This window comes from Benincasa hispida, chromosome 1 (assembly GCF_027475165.1).
Source record: "Benincasa hispida cultivar pf3 chromosome 1, pf3_genome.v1.1, whole genome shotgun sequence".
Classification (NCBI taxonomy): Eukaryota; Viridiplantae; Streptophyta; class Magnoliopsida; order Cucurbitales; family Cucurbitaceae; genus Benincasa; species Benincasa hispida.
This window is the reverse complement of record NC_143478.1, coordinates 74,964,954-74,983,174: the sequence shown is the minus strand read 5'-3', so window position 1 is coordinate 74,983,174 and position 18,221 is coordinate 74,964,954. Positions and strand designations below refer to the sequence as shown.

At 38.6% G+C, this 18,221-nt stretch overlaps 1 protein-coding gene across 1 annotated transcript; it reads right to left on the bottom strand.

The window, feature by feature from the left end:
• Window positions 1–8,206: 8,206 nt before the first annotated feature.
• Window positions 8,207–9,939, bottom strand: LOC150038721 (uncharacterized). The gene is made up of 4 exons (XM_090314253.1): window positions 9,733–9,939; window positions 9,200–9,301; window positions 8,762–9,142; window positions 8,207–8,584 (listed from the first exon to the last, which is right to left on the bottom strand). Exons 1-4 carry the CDS (start codon window positions 9,937–9,939, stop codon window positions 8,207–8,209), a joined length of 1,068 nt encoding a protein of 355 aa, XP_090170379.1.
• Between the last annotated feature and the right edge of the window lie 8,282 nt (window positions 9,940–18,221).

Below are 18,221 nucleotides of genomic sequence, written 5' to 3'. Positions count from 1 at the left end.
TTTAAGACTGACTATTTCGCTTAGATGACCTAGGTAACTCGATCTTAATCCTGAGCTCACTATGAACTCATGTTTATTCGAGATTATCCTTGGATTTGCATTGGTGACAGTTGGCTCAATAACGCCAACTCAATAAGTTTCCCATTTCACGGGTAAGGCCGGGTAGATAGCTGGAAACATAGAGTGCAAGACGAAATTCACGCCTACCCGATTGAGAGATAGGAGAAAGGTTGTTTTCTTAAGTACTGAATCTAGGTCTTGAACAAGGGGCCCCACCCTCTCACTGGTTCGAGAGGGATCCAATTTAGTGATTGAATCATAAATCAATTGTTCATTAGAGGATCAATTGGAACTTAAGGAACAAGACTTAAATTGAGAGTAAAACAATACATTGACCCAGTTAGTATTACGAATAACCTGTGAAGGGTTGAGTTACTAGTTACGGTTAAATCATGTGGACCCAAATATATCTACAGTGAGAAGAGTGCAACTATCGAGCTATAGTGGTGTGACTTGATAGTTAATGAATACTGATTAATTTGGGCTAAAGAGTTTTAGCTAATTAATCTTAATCATGAGAGCTCATGATCTGTAAGTCCATAAGGTCCCTCTACTAACTCGTAAAACGTGAACACCTTGAATTATTATATTGAGTGAATTTGGAATGATATCAATTTGAATTGTTCAAATTGAATAAAGGTTTGAATTTGAATAAGTTCAAAATCAAATTAGGGTTTGTTTAATTATATTCGATGTAATTAATGTTTTGTTTATTGAAATTAAACAAAATTGGAGAGTTTATAATATTTAAATACTGATTTAAATATTAATTGCATGAATAGGATTCATGTTTAAAATTAATTGTGTGATTAATTTAATATTTGATATTAAATTAATTAATTAATTAATTAAAAATAAAATTAATTTCCAACTTTAAATTCAATTTAAGAAATTGGATTCTATATTTTTAGATTTTATTAACTGAGAATTAATTAAATCAAATATTAAAATGAGTTGTAGAATTAACTAAAACAAATTAGAAATTTTGAGAAAATGGGTTTTTTCCCACTTTTCTCAAGCATGAGGTGCTTCTCAAGCATAAACACATAAATCCCACTTGAATTGGGAAGTAACTGTTGGCCATCAATGAGATTGAAGATGCTTGCATGTTGAAGAAATATAAAAACTCTCACAATTTGCTTAATTGGAGGGGCTAAGAAGTGGTTCTCGAGCTGGGAAAAAGTTTTCTGCTACTTCATCTTCTTCCTCACAAGAACTCTCAATTCCCTTCACTAAATTCACTCAAATTCGAGTTCCACCACTCAAATTCAAGGCTGAGAATATTAGAGAAGATCTCATGGTGGTTCACTAACAATTTGGAGCTGAATTAACGTGAAGTGCAACTTGGATTTGGTAGAAATCATCAAAGGTATGTTCATCTTGAAACCCTCTTCAATTTTTCTGTTGAAACATGCTTTAGAACTCAAACTAAATGTAATTAGAGTGCTTATTGATTCTGTTTGCTTCTATTTCATGCTTGTGTATTCCATCAATTGAAGTGTTTCAACCTCAGCCTTATACTCTTTGAACTTTTCAAGAGTTTTAGACTTATTTGCATTAGGTAAACATACCCATAGCTAGAATAATTGTCTATAAAAGAGATGAAGTATTCAAACCCTCCTCTTGCCTTAATATTCATATGACCACAGAGATCTGAATGTACAAGTTCCAAGGGTTATTTGGCTCTATGACTCTTTCTAGTAAAAGGTCTTTTTATCATTTTTCTTTCAAGACATGACTCATATACTGGTAAAAAGTTTTTTTCTAACTAGCTTAGATATACATTCTTAACCAATCTTTCAATTCTATTGAGATTTATGTGTCCTAATCTTAGGTGCCAAAGATGATCATTTTCTTTAGGAAAATCTTTTTATCTTATATTTTGAGTTGCAGTTCTGAACATTTTAGTATTAAGAATCGCTTAAATGTTAACGACCTTAGCACATGAAGATTACTTTCTAAGTTTGCAAAAAAAAATTTGAATACCATTGTTTTAAATAAACACTTTTTCTATATTGAAATTAAGATAATAATGTTGTTTAAGCAAACACTTTACAAAAATCAAGTTCCTTTTCAAACCAGGAACTACATAAACATTGTTCAACAATAAAAAGGATTTCTGTAAAAGTAATCTAATGTCTCCCACTGCCACTACTGGGACGATTTGTCTAGTTCTGACCCGCATCATCATCTCGCCAGTCCTGAGTTGCTATCAGGAACTACTCCCCTGAAAAGAAGAACAAACATGATTAGTGACCCCTGAATCAATTCTCCAGACTGAATCATCATTCTTCACTAAAGAGGTTTCACAAACTAGTAAATCATATTTATCTTGTTTGGCCTTCTTTTTCTCCGTCAAATACTTAGGACAGTTTCGTTTCTAGTGTCCTTTCTAGTTGCAGTGAAAACACTTTCCTTTGGCAACCGTAGCCTTCCTGCCCCTCTATGCCACAACAAGGTTAACTTTATTTCCCTGACCTCCCTCATTCTTCTTCTTAATGCCAAATGAAGAAGCCATAGACTTTGTTCCAAAGGTCGAACCTCTATAAAACTTCTCGAAGGTAGTGACAACATTTTTCTCTCCCTTCAGTTCCTTGACTTTGTTTATATGATGCATGAGCATGCTATATTAATTAAATCATGCAATTATATATATTATAACACTTATAATATAAATGATGTATGAAATTAAATGCATAACCTATGGTGGATTTTTTTTTACTATATGACATACATTATGACATATAATAATAAAAATAAATCATACATCAAATTCATAATTAAAAAAAATTATTGGACCGGAATTGGACATCTAAACAACTAATTAAATTAATATAACACTTATATTAATTTAATATACCAAAGTAATTATCTATTACAAGATAAATGCCATTCGGTTCAAAACAGGTGAACCAAGCCTTGAACCTCTCGAATCAAATCGCCCACCAATGATCTCTCAGCAGCGATCTCATAGCAAATATTGGCAGATCTCGTAGAAAACGTTGGCAGATCTTGTAGCAAACACTACCAGATCTTGTAGCAAACGTTGGCAGATCTTGCAGCAAACGCTACACGATCTCATAGCAAAAGCTAGTAGATCTTGTAGCAAACACTGGCAGATCTCATAGCAAAAGCTATGCGATCTCATATGAAAAACTACATGATCTCTTAGCAAAAGCTTTCTTCCTCATCATAGCATTTCTTTGAATTTCCTCCGAAACTCACAGAAAACAACATGAGCGACTCAAAACTTTAAATTACAGACTCGATCACAAACAAAAAGCCCAAAACAGGGGTCCTTACAAATAAATTTGTAAATCGAAATCAGTAAACTAATAGTGCCAATCCCATAAATTATCCAATAATTTCAAACATCCACATTCTTAAACATTCATCACATGAAGAATTATAGAATGCTTAAATCTAACCAAAACTATAAATATTAATATGAAATTTTGAAAAAAAATTGGGCCAGAAACGTCGCTCTAATACCAATTGAAGGATCTCTGTGAAGGAACTGCAACGGAAGTGGATCGTCCCAATTCTAAAAAATTTACAGTATGCAATTTTACAGAGAAACAGAATAGATCATGCATTAAATTAAACAAAATATACAACATGCTTAAGAAACTAAGAAGAGAAAAAGGAATAGAAGTCTTTCCAGCTTGAGCTAATGCCTTATCCTTTCGAATTTAGAGTGTATCCGGATCGGATGACAAATCCTCGGACACACTTAAAGCTCTCTTGACTTTCCCAAACAATGCTTAGGATCTCGCTGAAGTATCTTTGTTAGAAGCGCACAAGCAAGTCCCCCCGAAACCTCGTCGAGACTTCTTCGCCCCCTGAGATGCCTGATCCTCAAGCTCATCACCCTGGTACCGCTGCTCATCCTCTAGTTTCAAGAAAAAAGAGTTTTGGTCGGGTAAAAACTGTCGAAGAAAAGGATTCAATCTTTATTCGGTGGGGCAAAAAAAGAGACTATTGGCACTACATGCTAAGAAACTTGCCTTACACTTGAAGAATATAATCTTCACTCTCTTCACTATGAAAAACACGAACACAAAAAAGGGCACTACCACAAAAGCAACCTTGGTATTCTCTGGATGAGAATCCAGGAGGAGTGGGCTCGGACTATTTTGGTGAGGGAAGGGATTGTGAGAGGAGAAGAAAAGAAAAGCAAGGGAAAGCCTGAAATATTAGAATACCAAAAAAGGTTTCTTTTTGTTTCTTTTCTTCACTACACAGAAAAGAAGAAAGTCTAACCAACCTACATACACGATCTAGAGTGAAAGAGGGGGGAGGAAGTCCTTCTAAATAACATAATTCAAAAATAAATAAATAAAATAAAATTGATTAATTAATTTAATAAAATATTTAATATATATTCATATAATAACTACCTTATCATATAATATATATTAAACTATATGTTATATCAAATATAACATACCTTTATCTTACCAATGACTTTTAATATAAATCACATTTATATTAATTTTAACCATATGAATCCAATTCATATAATTAATATTTGAATCATATTCAAATATTTATTTCCTCTCATAAATACTGATTATATCATATATGTAACGACCCGATCCCCTAGGACTTAGGTTAGGTCGTTACTAAAATAAATGCATGCATAGAATTTAAAACGACGCCTAGTTATGTTGAAATAAATGCTAATTAAACAAGAGAAGTTCAAATGACATTTATCAAATGCAATTGTTAGAACAAGAATAGGGTACCCATAACTCGTAAAGATTATTAAAGGTATATAAAAGAAATAATCCTTAATAATAAGTTTAAAACGATAAAACTAAATATTAAGGGAAAAATAAGGACTCTAAATGTCATGATGTGGAAGCATAAAAACTAGTCCCAGTGGCTCGATCATGAATTCCGCTGTGCCATCTCCGGTGCATCTCTACCCTTACCTGAAACATCAACATAAGAAAGAATGAGTATAAAATACTCAGTAAGTAACCCCACCACTAGGGTCAGACTAGGCATCTGTATCCTCTAGATACCCACATACGGCACATAAATACATGTAACATATAAGAGACTGAGTCTTATCCTATTGTTGTTAAGTATGCCCACAAAACTGGTGAATCCCGAAGGAAACACAAACTGGTGAATCCCAAAGGAAACACAAAACTGGTGAATCCCGAAGGAAACACAAACTGGTGAATCCCGAAGGAAACACAAAACTGGTGAATCCCGAAGGAAACAAAAACTGGTGAATCCCGAAGGAAACAAAAACTGGTGAATCCCGAAGGAAACATAAACTGGTGAGCATCTAACTGATCAATGAGAATATTCACAGTCTTAACATGCTAAGATTCAGCATTGTATGGTTCTAAAGCATACATAAAAATCCTTAATACCATGGCTGCATCACATACCCATAATTCTTAACAACATATTATACATCATCCATGTATAACTTATATCATAAAGCCACAATATACAAGTATGCCTCAACGGTAGCAGATCAGACATCGACATATGAAAACACATACTATCACATACTAACGATCAAGCCCTTAGGTATGTATGTAAACAAATTAGAATTTGTGCTAGACTATACTTTGATTCAAGTCATACTGTCAATCAACATGCTAACAGTTGCCATAACATACACTTATCATGCTAGCACACAACTAGAGCCTGGCCCGTGGGCGGTTTCAGTGATAAGATTACTTGCCTTAATAAAAAATCCACAGATAAACTCAAACAATCAAACGGTGGCTGCGGCTTGAAGAAACAACCCTACCATATGAATACAACCATTAAGTTTCAGTCCAAAAAAATAATTGCGACAACTCAGATTCAAAACCACAATACCCAATAGCTTACCCAAGGAACTTGGTTAACAACCACTCTAAAATCTCCTTCCAACAAATTTTAACTCCCCAAAGGACGATAACTTGGAACCTTAAGGATACAAGGGTTAAGTCAAACCTAGTATAGAAATCAGAGTGTGCCCACAAACCAACAATAAAGACTATGATCCTTACCAAAACTCTTGTCAAACGATCTCGAACCCGCTGGACAGCCACTCCAAAAGTTTCCTCGATTCAAAACTAAGGCCAAAATTAATTCGAATAAGTTAATCTTCATTCCAAAATTAATAGGGCCCAAACTCCCACCCAACTTCACAAAAGGCTTACCTAAAACTACCAGATCTGGTGAACCCAAAGGTGACAGCAGTGGCAGACAGTGAACAGAGGGTGGCAGCGGGGCGGTGGATGCGCAGATCTGGTGGCTGGGCTCCAACCTGGGCGAAAACGGGAGCGGCGGCAATCCGGCTCGTGCGGCGAAGGGAGGCGCGACGGCGAGCGGCATGGTCTGACTGGCGAGATCTGGTCGGCCGAAACCCACGAATGGCGAGCAACGTAGTTGGAGGGAGGTCGACCGCTGGGCGAATGGTGGCAGTGGTGTGACCGGTTGAAAGCGAACGTGCGGCGCTTCGAGGTCGACGAACGACGGTCGGTTGGAGGCGCACGACGACTTGGGTGCGGCAGCTGGGCGTGCGGCAAGGAAGAAGAAATCGGGGAGGGGGGGCTTTTTATAAAAATATAATAATAAATAATAAATAATAATAAAATAATAATAATAATAATAAAAGGAAAATAGTATAACTTTAATTATATTTTTTCCTTAACCGACTTTATATTATTTAATTTCTTTCATTTTTCCAAAAATAATTAATTCCTGCCATAACTTTTTCCAAATTGAAATTTTTTTGAATAAATTTCATGACAACACTTAAATCCTTGCATTTATACTTTAAATTCAGAATTCCAAATATGTACTCCAACTAAGGACAATTACTGAGAAGGGAAAAGTTTTACACAAAAAAATAAATAAATAAAAAGGTGTGGGATGTTACATTCTTCCCCCCTTAACGAACTTTCGTCCTCGAAAGTTCATCCTTGAAAAAGCTCTGGGTACTGGGCTTCATCTCAACCTCTCGCTCCCAGGTGGCTTCCCTGAATTGGTGGTTCTGCCACAGAACTTTCACAAAAGCAATTTTCCGATGGCGCAATGTCTTTACTTCTCTGACAAGAATCTCTATGGGCTTCTCCTTGTAGCTCAAGTTATCATTCAATTGTAAGGGCTCGTAGTCAACTACATGGGATGGGTCTGCCACATACTTCCTTAGCATCAAAACATGGAAGACATTATGAACCGAAGACAATGTTGGGGGCAAGGCCAAACGGTAAGCTACAAGGCCAACTCGTTCCAGGACCTCGAAAGGTCTAATGAATCTCGGACTCAACTTTCCTTTCCTGCCAAACCTTAGAATACCCTTCATGGGTGCCACCTTTAAGAACACTTTCACCCCAGTCTCAAATTCCAGGTCCTTACGTCTTACATCGACATAGCTCTTCTATCTGCTCTGGGTTGTCTGCATACGAGCCCTGATCTTCTGTGTGGCCTTATTTGTGGTCTACACCAATTCAGGTCCTAACAATCTCCTTTCTCCTACCTCATCCCAACACACAGGGGACCTATAACTCTTCCCATATAAGGCCTCAAAGGGTGACATCCCAATAGTGGACTAGTAGTTGTTATTGTACGTAAACTCCATTAAGTGCAAGTGAGCATCCCAGCTTCCGGAAAACTCTATTGCATAGGCACGCAACATGTCTTCCAGTATCTGATTCAATCTCTCTGTCTGCTCATTAGTCTGAGGGTGGAACGCTGTACTGAAGTTTAATCGGGTCCCCAATGCCGCCTGGAGACTCTTTCAGAAGTTAGACGTGAATCGAGGGTCTCTGTCCGACACAATGGACACGGGTACTCCATACAATCTTACCACTTCCTTCATGTATATCTATGCCCACTTATTCACTGAAAAGGTGAACTTTCCAGGTATGAAATGTGCTAGCTTCGTAAGCCTGTCTACAACGACCCATATCACAGTGAAACCTTTAACTGTTCGAGGCAACCCCACGATGAATTCCATAAACACATGCTCCCACTTCCATTCTGGTACATTTAATGGTAGTAACAAGCCTGCTGACCTTTGCCTTGGGGCTTTCACCTACTGGCACACCAAACACTTACTAACGAACTCCGCAACCTCTTTTTTCATATCATTCCACCAGTAGTAACATTTCAGATCCTGGTACATCTAGGTGCTACTGGGGTGAATCGAGAATAGGGAACTATAAGCCTCTGACAACAGCTCCTCCTTAATGTCACTAACCACCGACACGCACAGACGCCCCTGATAAAGGAGGCCACCTTCTGCTGACACAAAGAATTCGCTATCCTGGCCTGACTTCTCTCTACGAACCCTCTCCTCCAAATAAGGGTCGTCTCGCTGCGCATCAATAATCTTCTGCCTTAGGCTTGGTTGCATCGAGATCTGTGCCAACTGTGTCGCGACCTTCCCCACGACTACTGCAATCTCTGCCTTCTTCAGTTCCCTGCATAGGTGAGTCTGTCCGGTAATGAGAGCTACGGAATGGGCCACCTTCCTGCTTAAAGCATCTACCACTACATTTACCTTCCCCGGGTGGTACAAAATTTCACAGTCATAATCCTTTACTAGTTCCAACCATCTTCTTTGCCTCATGTTTAGCTCATTCTGAGTGAAAAAGTACTTCAAACTCTTGTGGTCGGTGAAGATCTGTATCTTTTCCCCATACAAGTAATGTCTCCAGATCTTGAGAGCAAAAACCACCGCTGCTAACTCCAAGTCATGCGTGGGATAATTCTGTTCGTGCTTCTTCAGCTGACGTGAAGCATAAGCAACTACTCTACCCTGCTGCATCAATACGCATCCCAACCCCTTATTGGATGCATCACTGAAAATGACGAAACCACCTGATCCGTCTGGTACTGTGAGAACTGGGGCTGAAACCAGCCTTTGCTTGAGGTCCTTGAAACTGCTTTCACAAGCCTCATTCCAAACAAATGCTGCCCCCTTCCGGGTCAACTGAGTTAATGGGGCGGCTATGCGAGAGAAATCCTTCACGAACCGTCTGTAGTAGCCTGCTAACCACAGGAAATTGCACACCTCACTGACCGTGGTTGGACGAGCCCAACCCGTAACTACCTCCACCTTTGCAGGATCCACTGAGACACCTTACTTGGATACCACATGCCCTAGAAAGGACACCTGCTTCAACCAAAATTCACATTTAGAAAACTTAGCATATAGCTTATTGGCCCTCAATGTCTCTAAAACTCTCTGCAAATGCTCCCCATGCTCGGCCTCTGTCTTGGAATAAATCAAAATATCATAAATAAAATCAATCACGAAGGTGTCGAGGAATTCCTTGAACACCTATTCATTAGATCCATGAACACTACTGGTGCATTCGTTAGGCCGAATGACATCACTATGAACTCATAATGTCCATACTTTGAACGAAAGGCTGTCTTGGATATGTCACTGTCTTTTATCCTCAGCTGGTGGTACCCTGACCGGAGGTCAATCTTAGAGAATACCGTAGCTCCTTGTAACTGGTCAAACAAATCATTGATCCTGGGAAGGGGATATATTTTCTTGACGGTCACCTTGTTCAACTCTCTGTAGTCAATGCACAGACGTAACGATCCATCCTTCTTTTTCACAAGAAAAACGGGTGCACCCTATGGTGACACACTAGGGTGAATGAAACCCTTGTCCAACATCTCCTGCAATTAGACCTTCATTTCCTTCAACTCTGTTGAGGCCATCTTGTACGGGGCCCTCGAAATAGAGGTTGTGCCTGGCTCCAATTCAATGGCAAAATCTATCTCCTGTTGCAGGGGCAATTTGGGAAGGTTTTCTGGAAACACATCTGGAAAATCCCTCACTACTGGCTCTGAAGTCAAGGTAACTTCGTTCTCCCTGGTGTCTACCACACTGGCCATAAAGCCTAAGGCTCCTTGGTCGAATAGCCTATGGCCTTCAATGCGGATATCACCTTGGGTAGAATTACGGTTCCAAGCCCTTTAAACTTAAAACTAGCTCCTGTAGTAGGATTAAAGATAACCTCCTTACGAGAGCAATCTATGCTGGCATGGTTAGCAGCTCAATGGATGACAACCACAGTTCTGCCTTGGTGGGGACTCCCAATGATCCATCAAAGGGACGAGGGTCATACTTCCGGAAATCCCTTAAATGCTTGGCCTTGAGAGACAGGCTCTGCGTGTCCTTGTCCTGCGGACGGGTTTGTCATAACGGCTCGGGTGGCACTGGTTCCTTCTGAGCCTGAGTCTAGGCAGGCTGTCCTGCCATCGTGCTACGGATCAGTTCTTGCAGCTTCCCCATCAGAGCGGTTGCAACAGCTTCACTCATTTGGGCTTCCATTGCCTTTTCATCCACTTGAGTCGGAGGCGGAATTGGCGCCGCCAGAACAGTTTGATTACTCCCTGCCCTCTCTGCTGGTATTTCTTTTCTAACTGTTTTCCTTGTTTTACGTTTAGGTGCCATGTTCTGTCATAAATTCGTACGTTAGCTAACTATTTCTAGGTCTCTCTCAGACATCATGTGTTTAAAACACTACACACTGTCCTCATATACACATGGAAACTTTCGTTAGTAGAACGTACCTGGCGATGACAAGGAATTCGTTACTAGCCACAGGGTCTACCTAGACTTACATAGTAAGTCAGTCTACATAACCCAAAACATGGGCTCTGATACCAACTGTAACGACCCGACCCCCTAGGATTTAGGTTAGGTCGTTACTAAAATAAATGCATGCATAGAATTTAAAACGGCGCCCAGTTATGTTGAAATAAATGCTAATTAAACAAGAGAAGTTCAAAAGACATTTATTAAATGCAATTGTTAGAACAATAATAGGGTACCCATAACTTGTAAAGACTATTAAAGGTATATAAAAGAAATAATCCTTAATAATAAGTTTAAAACGATAAAACTAAACATTAAGGGAAAAATAAGGACTCTAAATGTTATGATGCGGAAGCGTAAAAACTAGTCCCAGTGGCTCGATCATGAATTCCACTGCGCCATCGCTGGTGCATCTCTACTCTTACCTGAAACATCAACATAAGAAAGAATGAGTATAAAATACCCAGTAAGTAACCCCACCACTGGGGTCAGGCTAGGCATCTGTGTCCTCTAGATACCCACATATGGCACATAAATACATGTAACATATAAGAGACCGAGTCCTATCCTATTATAGTTAAGTATGCCCACAAAATTGGTGAATCCCGAAGGAAACACAAACTGGTGAATCTCGAAGAAAACACAAAACTGGTGAATCCCGAAGGAAACATAAACTGGCAAGCATCAAACTAATCAATGAGGATATTCACACAGTCTTAACATGCTAAGATTCAACAATGTATGAGTCTAAAGCATACATAAAAATCCTTAATACCATGGCTGCATCATATACCCATAATTCTTAACAACATATTATACATCATCCATGTATAACTTATATCATAAAGCCATAACATACAAGTATGCCTCAATGCCAGCAGATCAGACATCGACATATGAAAACACATACTATCACATACTAACGATCAAGCACTTAGGTATGTATGTAAACAAATCAGAATTTGTGCTAGAATATACTTTGATTCAAGTCATATTGTCAATCAACATGCTAATAGTTAGCATAACATACACTTATCATGCTAGCATACAACTAGAGCCTGACCCGTGGGCGGTTCCAGTGATAAGATTACTTACCTTAATTGAAAATCCATAGATAAACTCAAACAATCAAACGGTGGCTGCGGCTTGAAGAAACGACCCTACCATATGAATACAACCATTAAGTTTCAGTCCAAAAAAATAATTGCGACAACTCAGATTCAAAACCACAATACCCAATAGCTTACCCAAGGAACTTGGTTAACAACCACTCCAAAATCTCCTTCCAACAGATTTTAACTCCCCAAAGGACAACAACTTGGAACCTTAAGGATACAAGGGTTAAGTCAAACCTAGTTTAGAAATTAGAGCGTGCCCACAAACCAACAATAAGGACTATTATCCTTACCAAAACTCTTGTCGAACGATCTCGAACCCGCTGGACAGCCACTCCAAAAGTTTCCTCGATTCAAAACTAAGGCCAAAAATAATTCGAATTAGTTAACCTTCATTCCAAACTTAATAGGGCCCAAACTCCCACCCAACTTCACAAAAGACTTACCTAAAATTGCCAGATCCGGCGAACCCAAAGGTGACAGCGGTGGTAGACGGCGAACGGAGGGCGGCAGCGAGGCGGTGGACGCACAGATCCGGTGGCTGGGCTCTGACCTGGGCAAAAATGGCACAGGGCGATGGTCCAAAACGGGAGCGGCGGCAGTCCGGCTCGTGCGGCGAAGGAAGGCACGACGGCGTGCGGCGTGGTCTGACCGGCGAGATCTGGTCGGCCGAAACCTACGACGGTGAGCAACGCAGTTGAAGGGAGGTCGACAGCTGGGCGAATGGTGGCAGTGGTGCGACCGGTTGAAAGCGCACTTGTAGCGCTTCAAGGTCGACGAACAGCGGTCGGTTGGAGGCGCATGGCGACTTGGGTGTGGCGGCTGGGCGTGCGGAAGGAAGTAGAAATCGGGGGGGGGGGGGGGGGGGGGGGGGGTGGCTCGCGTGGGTGAGGGAGAAGGTCAGGGGGAGGGGGTGCTTTTTATAAAAATATAATAAAATAAAAAAATGATAATAATAATAAAAGGAAAATAGTATAACTTTAATTAGATTTTTTCCTTAACCCACTTTATATTATTTAATTCCTTTCCTTTTTCCAAAAATAATTAATTCCTACCATAACTTTTTCCAAATTGAAAAATTTTTGAATAAATTCCACGACAACACTTAAATCCTCGCATTTATACTTTAAATTCAGAATTCCAAACATGTCCTTCAACTAAGGACAATTATTGAAAAGGGAAAAGTTTTACACAAAAAATAAATAAATAAAAAGGTGTGGGATGTTACAATATATAATTAAATTAAATTAATTATTTCACATATAATTAATTTCTTAAATTAGTTTGAACAATTCAAATTAATCCAAAAATTTATTCTCATTAAATCCCGTTGAGCTATTAAGGGGACCTTATGGACCTATAGCTTGAAGCTCTAACGGTATGTGAATAATTAGTTAAACCCTTTAATTTAAATTATTCACCATCTGTTAATGGACAGATACTTCACTAAAGACTGTCTGCACTCTTCACACTACAAATACATTTCTGTGTCTATTGGATATAACCAATCAACAGTACGATGACCCTTCACAAATTGCTCGTAAGTACAACTAGATCAAAATTACCGTTTTGCCTCTGTAGTTACATCTAACTCTTTAAGTACCACTGATCCCTCTAATGAACAATAAATCATAGTCCAACTATGACCAAATCCCTCTCGGTCCAAGAGAGGGTATGGCACCACATTGTTCAAGCCCTGTAATCAACCCTTAAGGGAGCAATTTATCTACTTACCCCGACGTTGGGAAAGGAGTGAATTCCTTATAGTTCCCAGGTCCCAAATCAGAAGAATCTCTAAAATGGTAGGCTTGTTAAGTCAGTGATCTATCCACTCTCACTTATACAAATCAAAGGACCGCCTTCATAGGCAAGAGTTCATAACTCACTCATGATTCAGGTCGTGTTACCTATAGTCATCCTAATAAAATGTAGGTCTCCATTATGAACGACGTTATATAATGAGACTCGTGGTCTGGTCTTATACAAACTCCTTTGTATAGAATATTCCCACTCACAAGTCTCCACATGAATGATCAGGATCAAATCATTTATAGCACTTTATAACAATTATAACATTTATAAAATGGACATACTCGTAGTGTCACCAGGATAAGGTATCCAGCCGTATTCATCTACTACAGATCATTTAGGTTATCACTTAAACATGATCCACCCATATATCTCTACATAGATGTTTAAGCTAGAAGATAACATTGGATGTTAGTTTATTGGTTTGTGGTTAATGTAACTAATTTTGAAATAAAACATCAAATATTTTATTTCATAAATAAAATGTTTGTACATTACAATTACAAACTATAGAACCCTATGAGATTTAAAGCATAAACCATGAGGAATTCTGAGCTCAAATTTGAAAGTAAGCATGTTAAGACAATTTTGAACAAGTTTGTAGAAGAAAAATTTCTAAGAAAAGGGCTGGAAAATAAGTTATTTGAATTATAAGTTAAATATGAAAATCTTGAATAAGTAGGTAGCTACTTAGGATGAACAAGTAAGAAAATTAAATAGCCAGGCAGAGGCATTTGTGAGTGTGCACGGGAAGGCTGATTGACGCAAGGTCCTATGCAGGTGAAGGCGTTAAGCTGCGTGCGAGGGTGTGCAGGCTTGCATCAGGCTGAGCGGGCGTATGCGCTGAGTGTTAAGCACAAAGGTTGAGCAGCGTTACGTTGGTGTGCTAGTTTATTTGAGTTGGTCTCACAAAGAAGCCATAAATATTGGCTAAACTCGTTGTTCATGTTCATAGGGTTAATGACAATAGGAGAAGCCTATCAACCCTAGGAGGAACGCACAAGGCTGTGAGTAACTATAAATGTTTTCCAAATATTTTAGTAAATTTATGTTTAGTTGAAAGTTTATTCTCATGCTAGCTTACTCTAAAGCAAGTTTTCCAAACAAACCAAGTTTAGAAAAGATGATTAACGCATGCTAGTTTTAAAAGAAAGTTTCTAAAACATGTTTAAAGTATTGATGTACTTAATTACATGAAGCATGCGTTAGAAGTTATGTTTTATGATACCATGTTTTCAGTAAGCTTATTCAATGGAAATACTTACTTAAAAATTATGATGAGCTCGATACTGAAGTATTTAAAGAAGGTATCTGAGTAGTAGTACCTAGTTGCAGTAATGATCCTTGACACCGAAGTTATGGTAAGGTGGGCAGGATCCAATTTAGCTCTGCGTGCACGTATGAAAGGTTAGTTTTGTAGGTGGGATTGGGCAAAAGGGTTCTTTCCTAATATTGGTTGTAAGGTGATTGAGCAAAAGGGTTCTCACCCCAGCCCAGGCTTATATTTGAGGGATTGAGCAAAAGGTTCTCTCTTAAATAAGGATATTTGACGTTGAAAGATCGAGCAAAAGAGTTCTCTCTCAACTTTAGCTATGTTTTCAGATACGATGGGTTTAAAAGTGTGCATGTTTGCTTGACAGGTTTCCAGTTTTCTAGCTTTCCGTTTAAACATGAGATTTATATTTTTATTAAGTCATTCACTGGGCTAGTAGCTCACCCTATTTTTAAATGTTTTCCTTTCTAGGTAGAGATCATCTCCTCAGCAGATAGTTGCACTGCTGCTCTGCCACTTAAAGTTATAATTGAAGGAAGCCTAGGTGTTTGTTTTGTAAATATTTGTACACATGTGTTGCATACTAGGGACTTGTTTTGAGTGTGTGGGACCCACTAAACCTTGTTTCTGTATGTACATGTTATGAGTTACTAGGTATGGTGACCTAAGTTTGTCTTAAATGTTTGAAGTTCCATTAGTTCTTGAATATTAATTATGTTATTTCAAAGTTCCTAAACAAGTTAGTTAGACAGTAAGTGCCATAAAAGGGTTGGTAATTGCTGCCTTCACATTATTTTCCAAGTTAAGAGGATAATCTGGGAGGGGGGCGGGGTGTGTGACATAACGCTTTTCTCCAAAAACAAAATTCGAACACTTCGAATTCGTACATCACATTATTTTAAGGTTTAGTTTTATATGAGCTAGTAGGGGGACCTCATGGACTTACATCTATGGGCTGCAACGATCCGAGATAACCGGTTAAACTCTTTAACCTAATTAACCACTATTCGTTAACTACAGGGTCACTCCACTAAAGTCCAATAATTGAACTCCTCTCACTGTAGATATTCTGTCCACTCGATATAACCATGTTTAGTAAGTTAACCATTCATAGATTGTTCGTAATAACGGCTGGGTCAGTAGCTATTTTACTCTCAAGATTACATCTTGCTTCTTAAGTCCCACTAATCCTCTAATAAACAATTATTTTGTGATCCAATCACTAAACCGAGCCCCTCTCAGACCAATGAGAGTGTGGGGCCCCTTTTTCAAGACCCGAAGTCAGCACTTAAGAGAACAACATCTCTACTATCCCTAAAAATAGGTAGAAATGAATTCCATCTTGCACCCTATGTCTCATGCTATCTACCCAGTCTTACCCCTGAAATGGGAGGCTTATTAAACTGGCGCTGTTGAGCCAACCCTCACCCTTATTTCTAAGGATAATCTCGAATAAACAAGACTTCATAGTTAGCTCAGAATTAAGGTTAAGTTACCTAGGTCATCGTTTTGAAATAGTCAGTCTTAAACAGTAAACAATGTTGTAAAATAAGAGTGACTCATTTCTTGGTTCGATCTTATGCAAACTCATTGCATAGGACGCCCTCACTTCTCATATCAATATATGAACGAATAAGGATCACTTCATTTGCAGCACTTTACAACAAATTATAACAACTACAGAGTAGGCCACATCCGATAGTGTTACTGTTAGAATATAGAAACATACAGCGGAAGAAAACAAGATAATTAAGCATTCTAATTCCTTAATTTTGACATCAAAATAAGCATGTTCATAGGGTATTAAGAAGGTTTCAACACATACCTTTGAAGATCTTCTTCAAACATGAATTTGAGTTGCAATCTTCTCTAATTTAAGTTGTGGACCACCAAGAGATCTTCTCTACTATTCTCAGCCTTGAATTTGAGTGATTGAACTCACAATTGAACTGAATTTGTGAAGGAATTGGTGTGGATTTTTAGAGAGGGAAAAACAATTTCTGTATAAACTAGTTTTAAGTAGTCTACTGATGCGTTATTTTATGCGGTGAAAATATGGAATGAAATGCTGTGATGGAATTGCGTTGAGTAACAAGTTTTTTCAGTGGAATCCAAGTATAAACCCCACTGAGTTTCCTAGTAAGTCCAGGGTTGAACTCAGGGACTTGGGAAAATGGTATGCGGTGATAATTTTTCACGAAAACTTTGCAGTAACCGGTAACTCAAATATTTGTTTGGTTTGTTGTTTGCGGTAATAAAAATAAACGAATGCGGCGGAGTTTCGAAAAGAGTAGATAAAATGGAAGATGCGATGAGTATGCGGTGAACTGGTTGAGAAGGGTTTCAGCTAACACTTCCTAGGATGCGTTCATGCTATGCGATCATACAACACATATACAATAGTAAACCATCTCTCGATGCGAATGTTACGGCTTCTGAACGCATGCGATATATGCGATAAGTCTATAGGACCTACACATAAGCCTCTATTCTTATTTATGCGATGACAAAATGACACACACAAAAATAAGGTGACCACATAATATCATACCTATCTCTAGGGTGCATGCGATGCAGGTTGACAAACAGAGCTTATCTCTAAGTCACTATCTCTTGTTTATGCAGATCTAATCTCGCTCTCTCGAGTCTAGATTCTAACCTAGCTCTCTCAAGTCTTAGGTTCTTTCTTTAGACTCTCTCTCGAGTAGCTCTAAAGGGGTGTTGGGCACAATATAAAACAAGATAATCGCATGTGATGAAGATCCTAGGTCATGTTAGCTTAGTTCATCTCAACCCATTCGATTAGTTTAACTACTTATGCGTGTTAAGAGAGTGAATAGATATAGAATAAGAACTTTCATTGTATAAATATAAAGTTGAAGTACAAAATAACAATGCAAGAAGAGAATAAAGAGCCTGGTAGTAATCTCTTGCTTCCCAGGCTTTTACACTGTCTTTTCTACTCTTGTTCAAAAGATAGTCTCGCTCTCGCGAGAGTTGGCCCGTTCTTTGCTTTCTACGCCTCCGGGTTCTCTCTCAAGTTGTCCTAAGCAATCTTCCAGCATCTTTTCTCTTCTCTTGCTCTGCCTTAAATTAAAAAGGAAAACTATGGACAAAGTTATTCTAAAGAAAAATTTTCTAAGTATTCAAACTAGCTGAACTAGGATGCCTTCGATATTTATAGAGCCTTTGGGGTGAAAGACGACTTCTCTCTTATGATTGCACAGATGGGATGACTTTAATTCTCTGACTAATGCACCGAATATTTGTCACCGAAAAGCTAAGTGTAGTTGTTATCGTCAGTGGCTTGTCAACTTAATTCGGATTCGACCTCATCAGCTTTTTGTCCCATCGTGATTAATTATGCCTTTCACCCAAA

Coding starts and splice junctions, on each gene's coding strand:
- LOC150038721 (XM_090314253.1), bottom strand. CDS start 9,939: ATGGCCAGTGTGGTAGACACCAGGGAGAACGAAGTTACCTTGACTTCA. Junction 9,302..9,732: donor CAGAGTTGAAGGAAATGAAG/GTCTAATTGCAG, acceptor ATTTATTCCAAG/ACAGAGGCCGAGCATGGGGA. Junction 9,143..9,199: donor GTGAATTTTGGTTGAAGCAG/GTGTCCTTTCTA, acceptor GATCCTGCAAAG/GTGGAGGTAGTTACGGGTTG.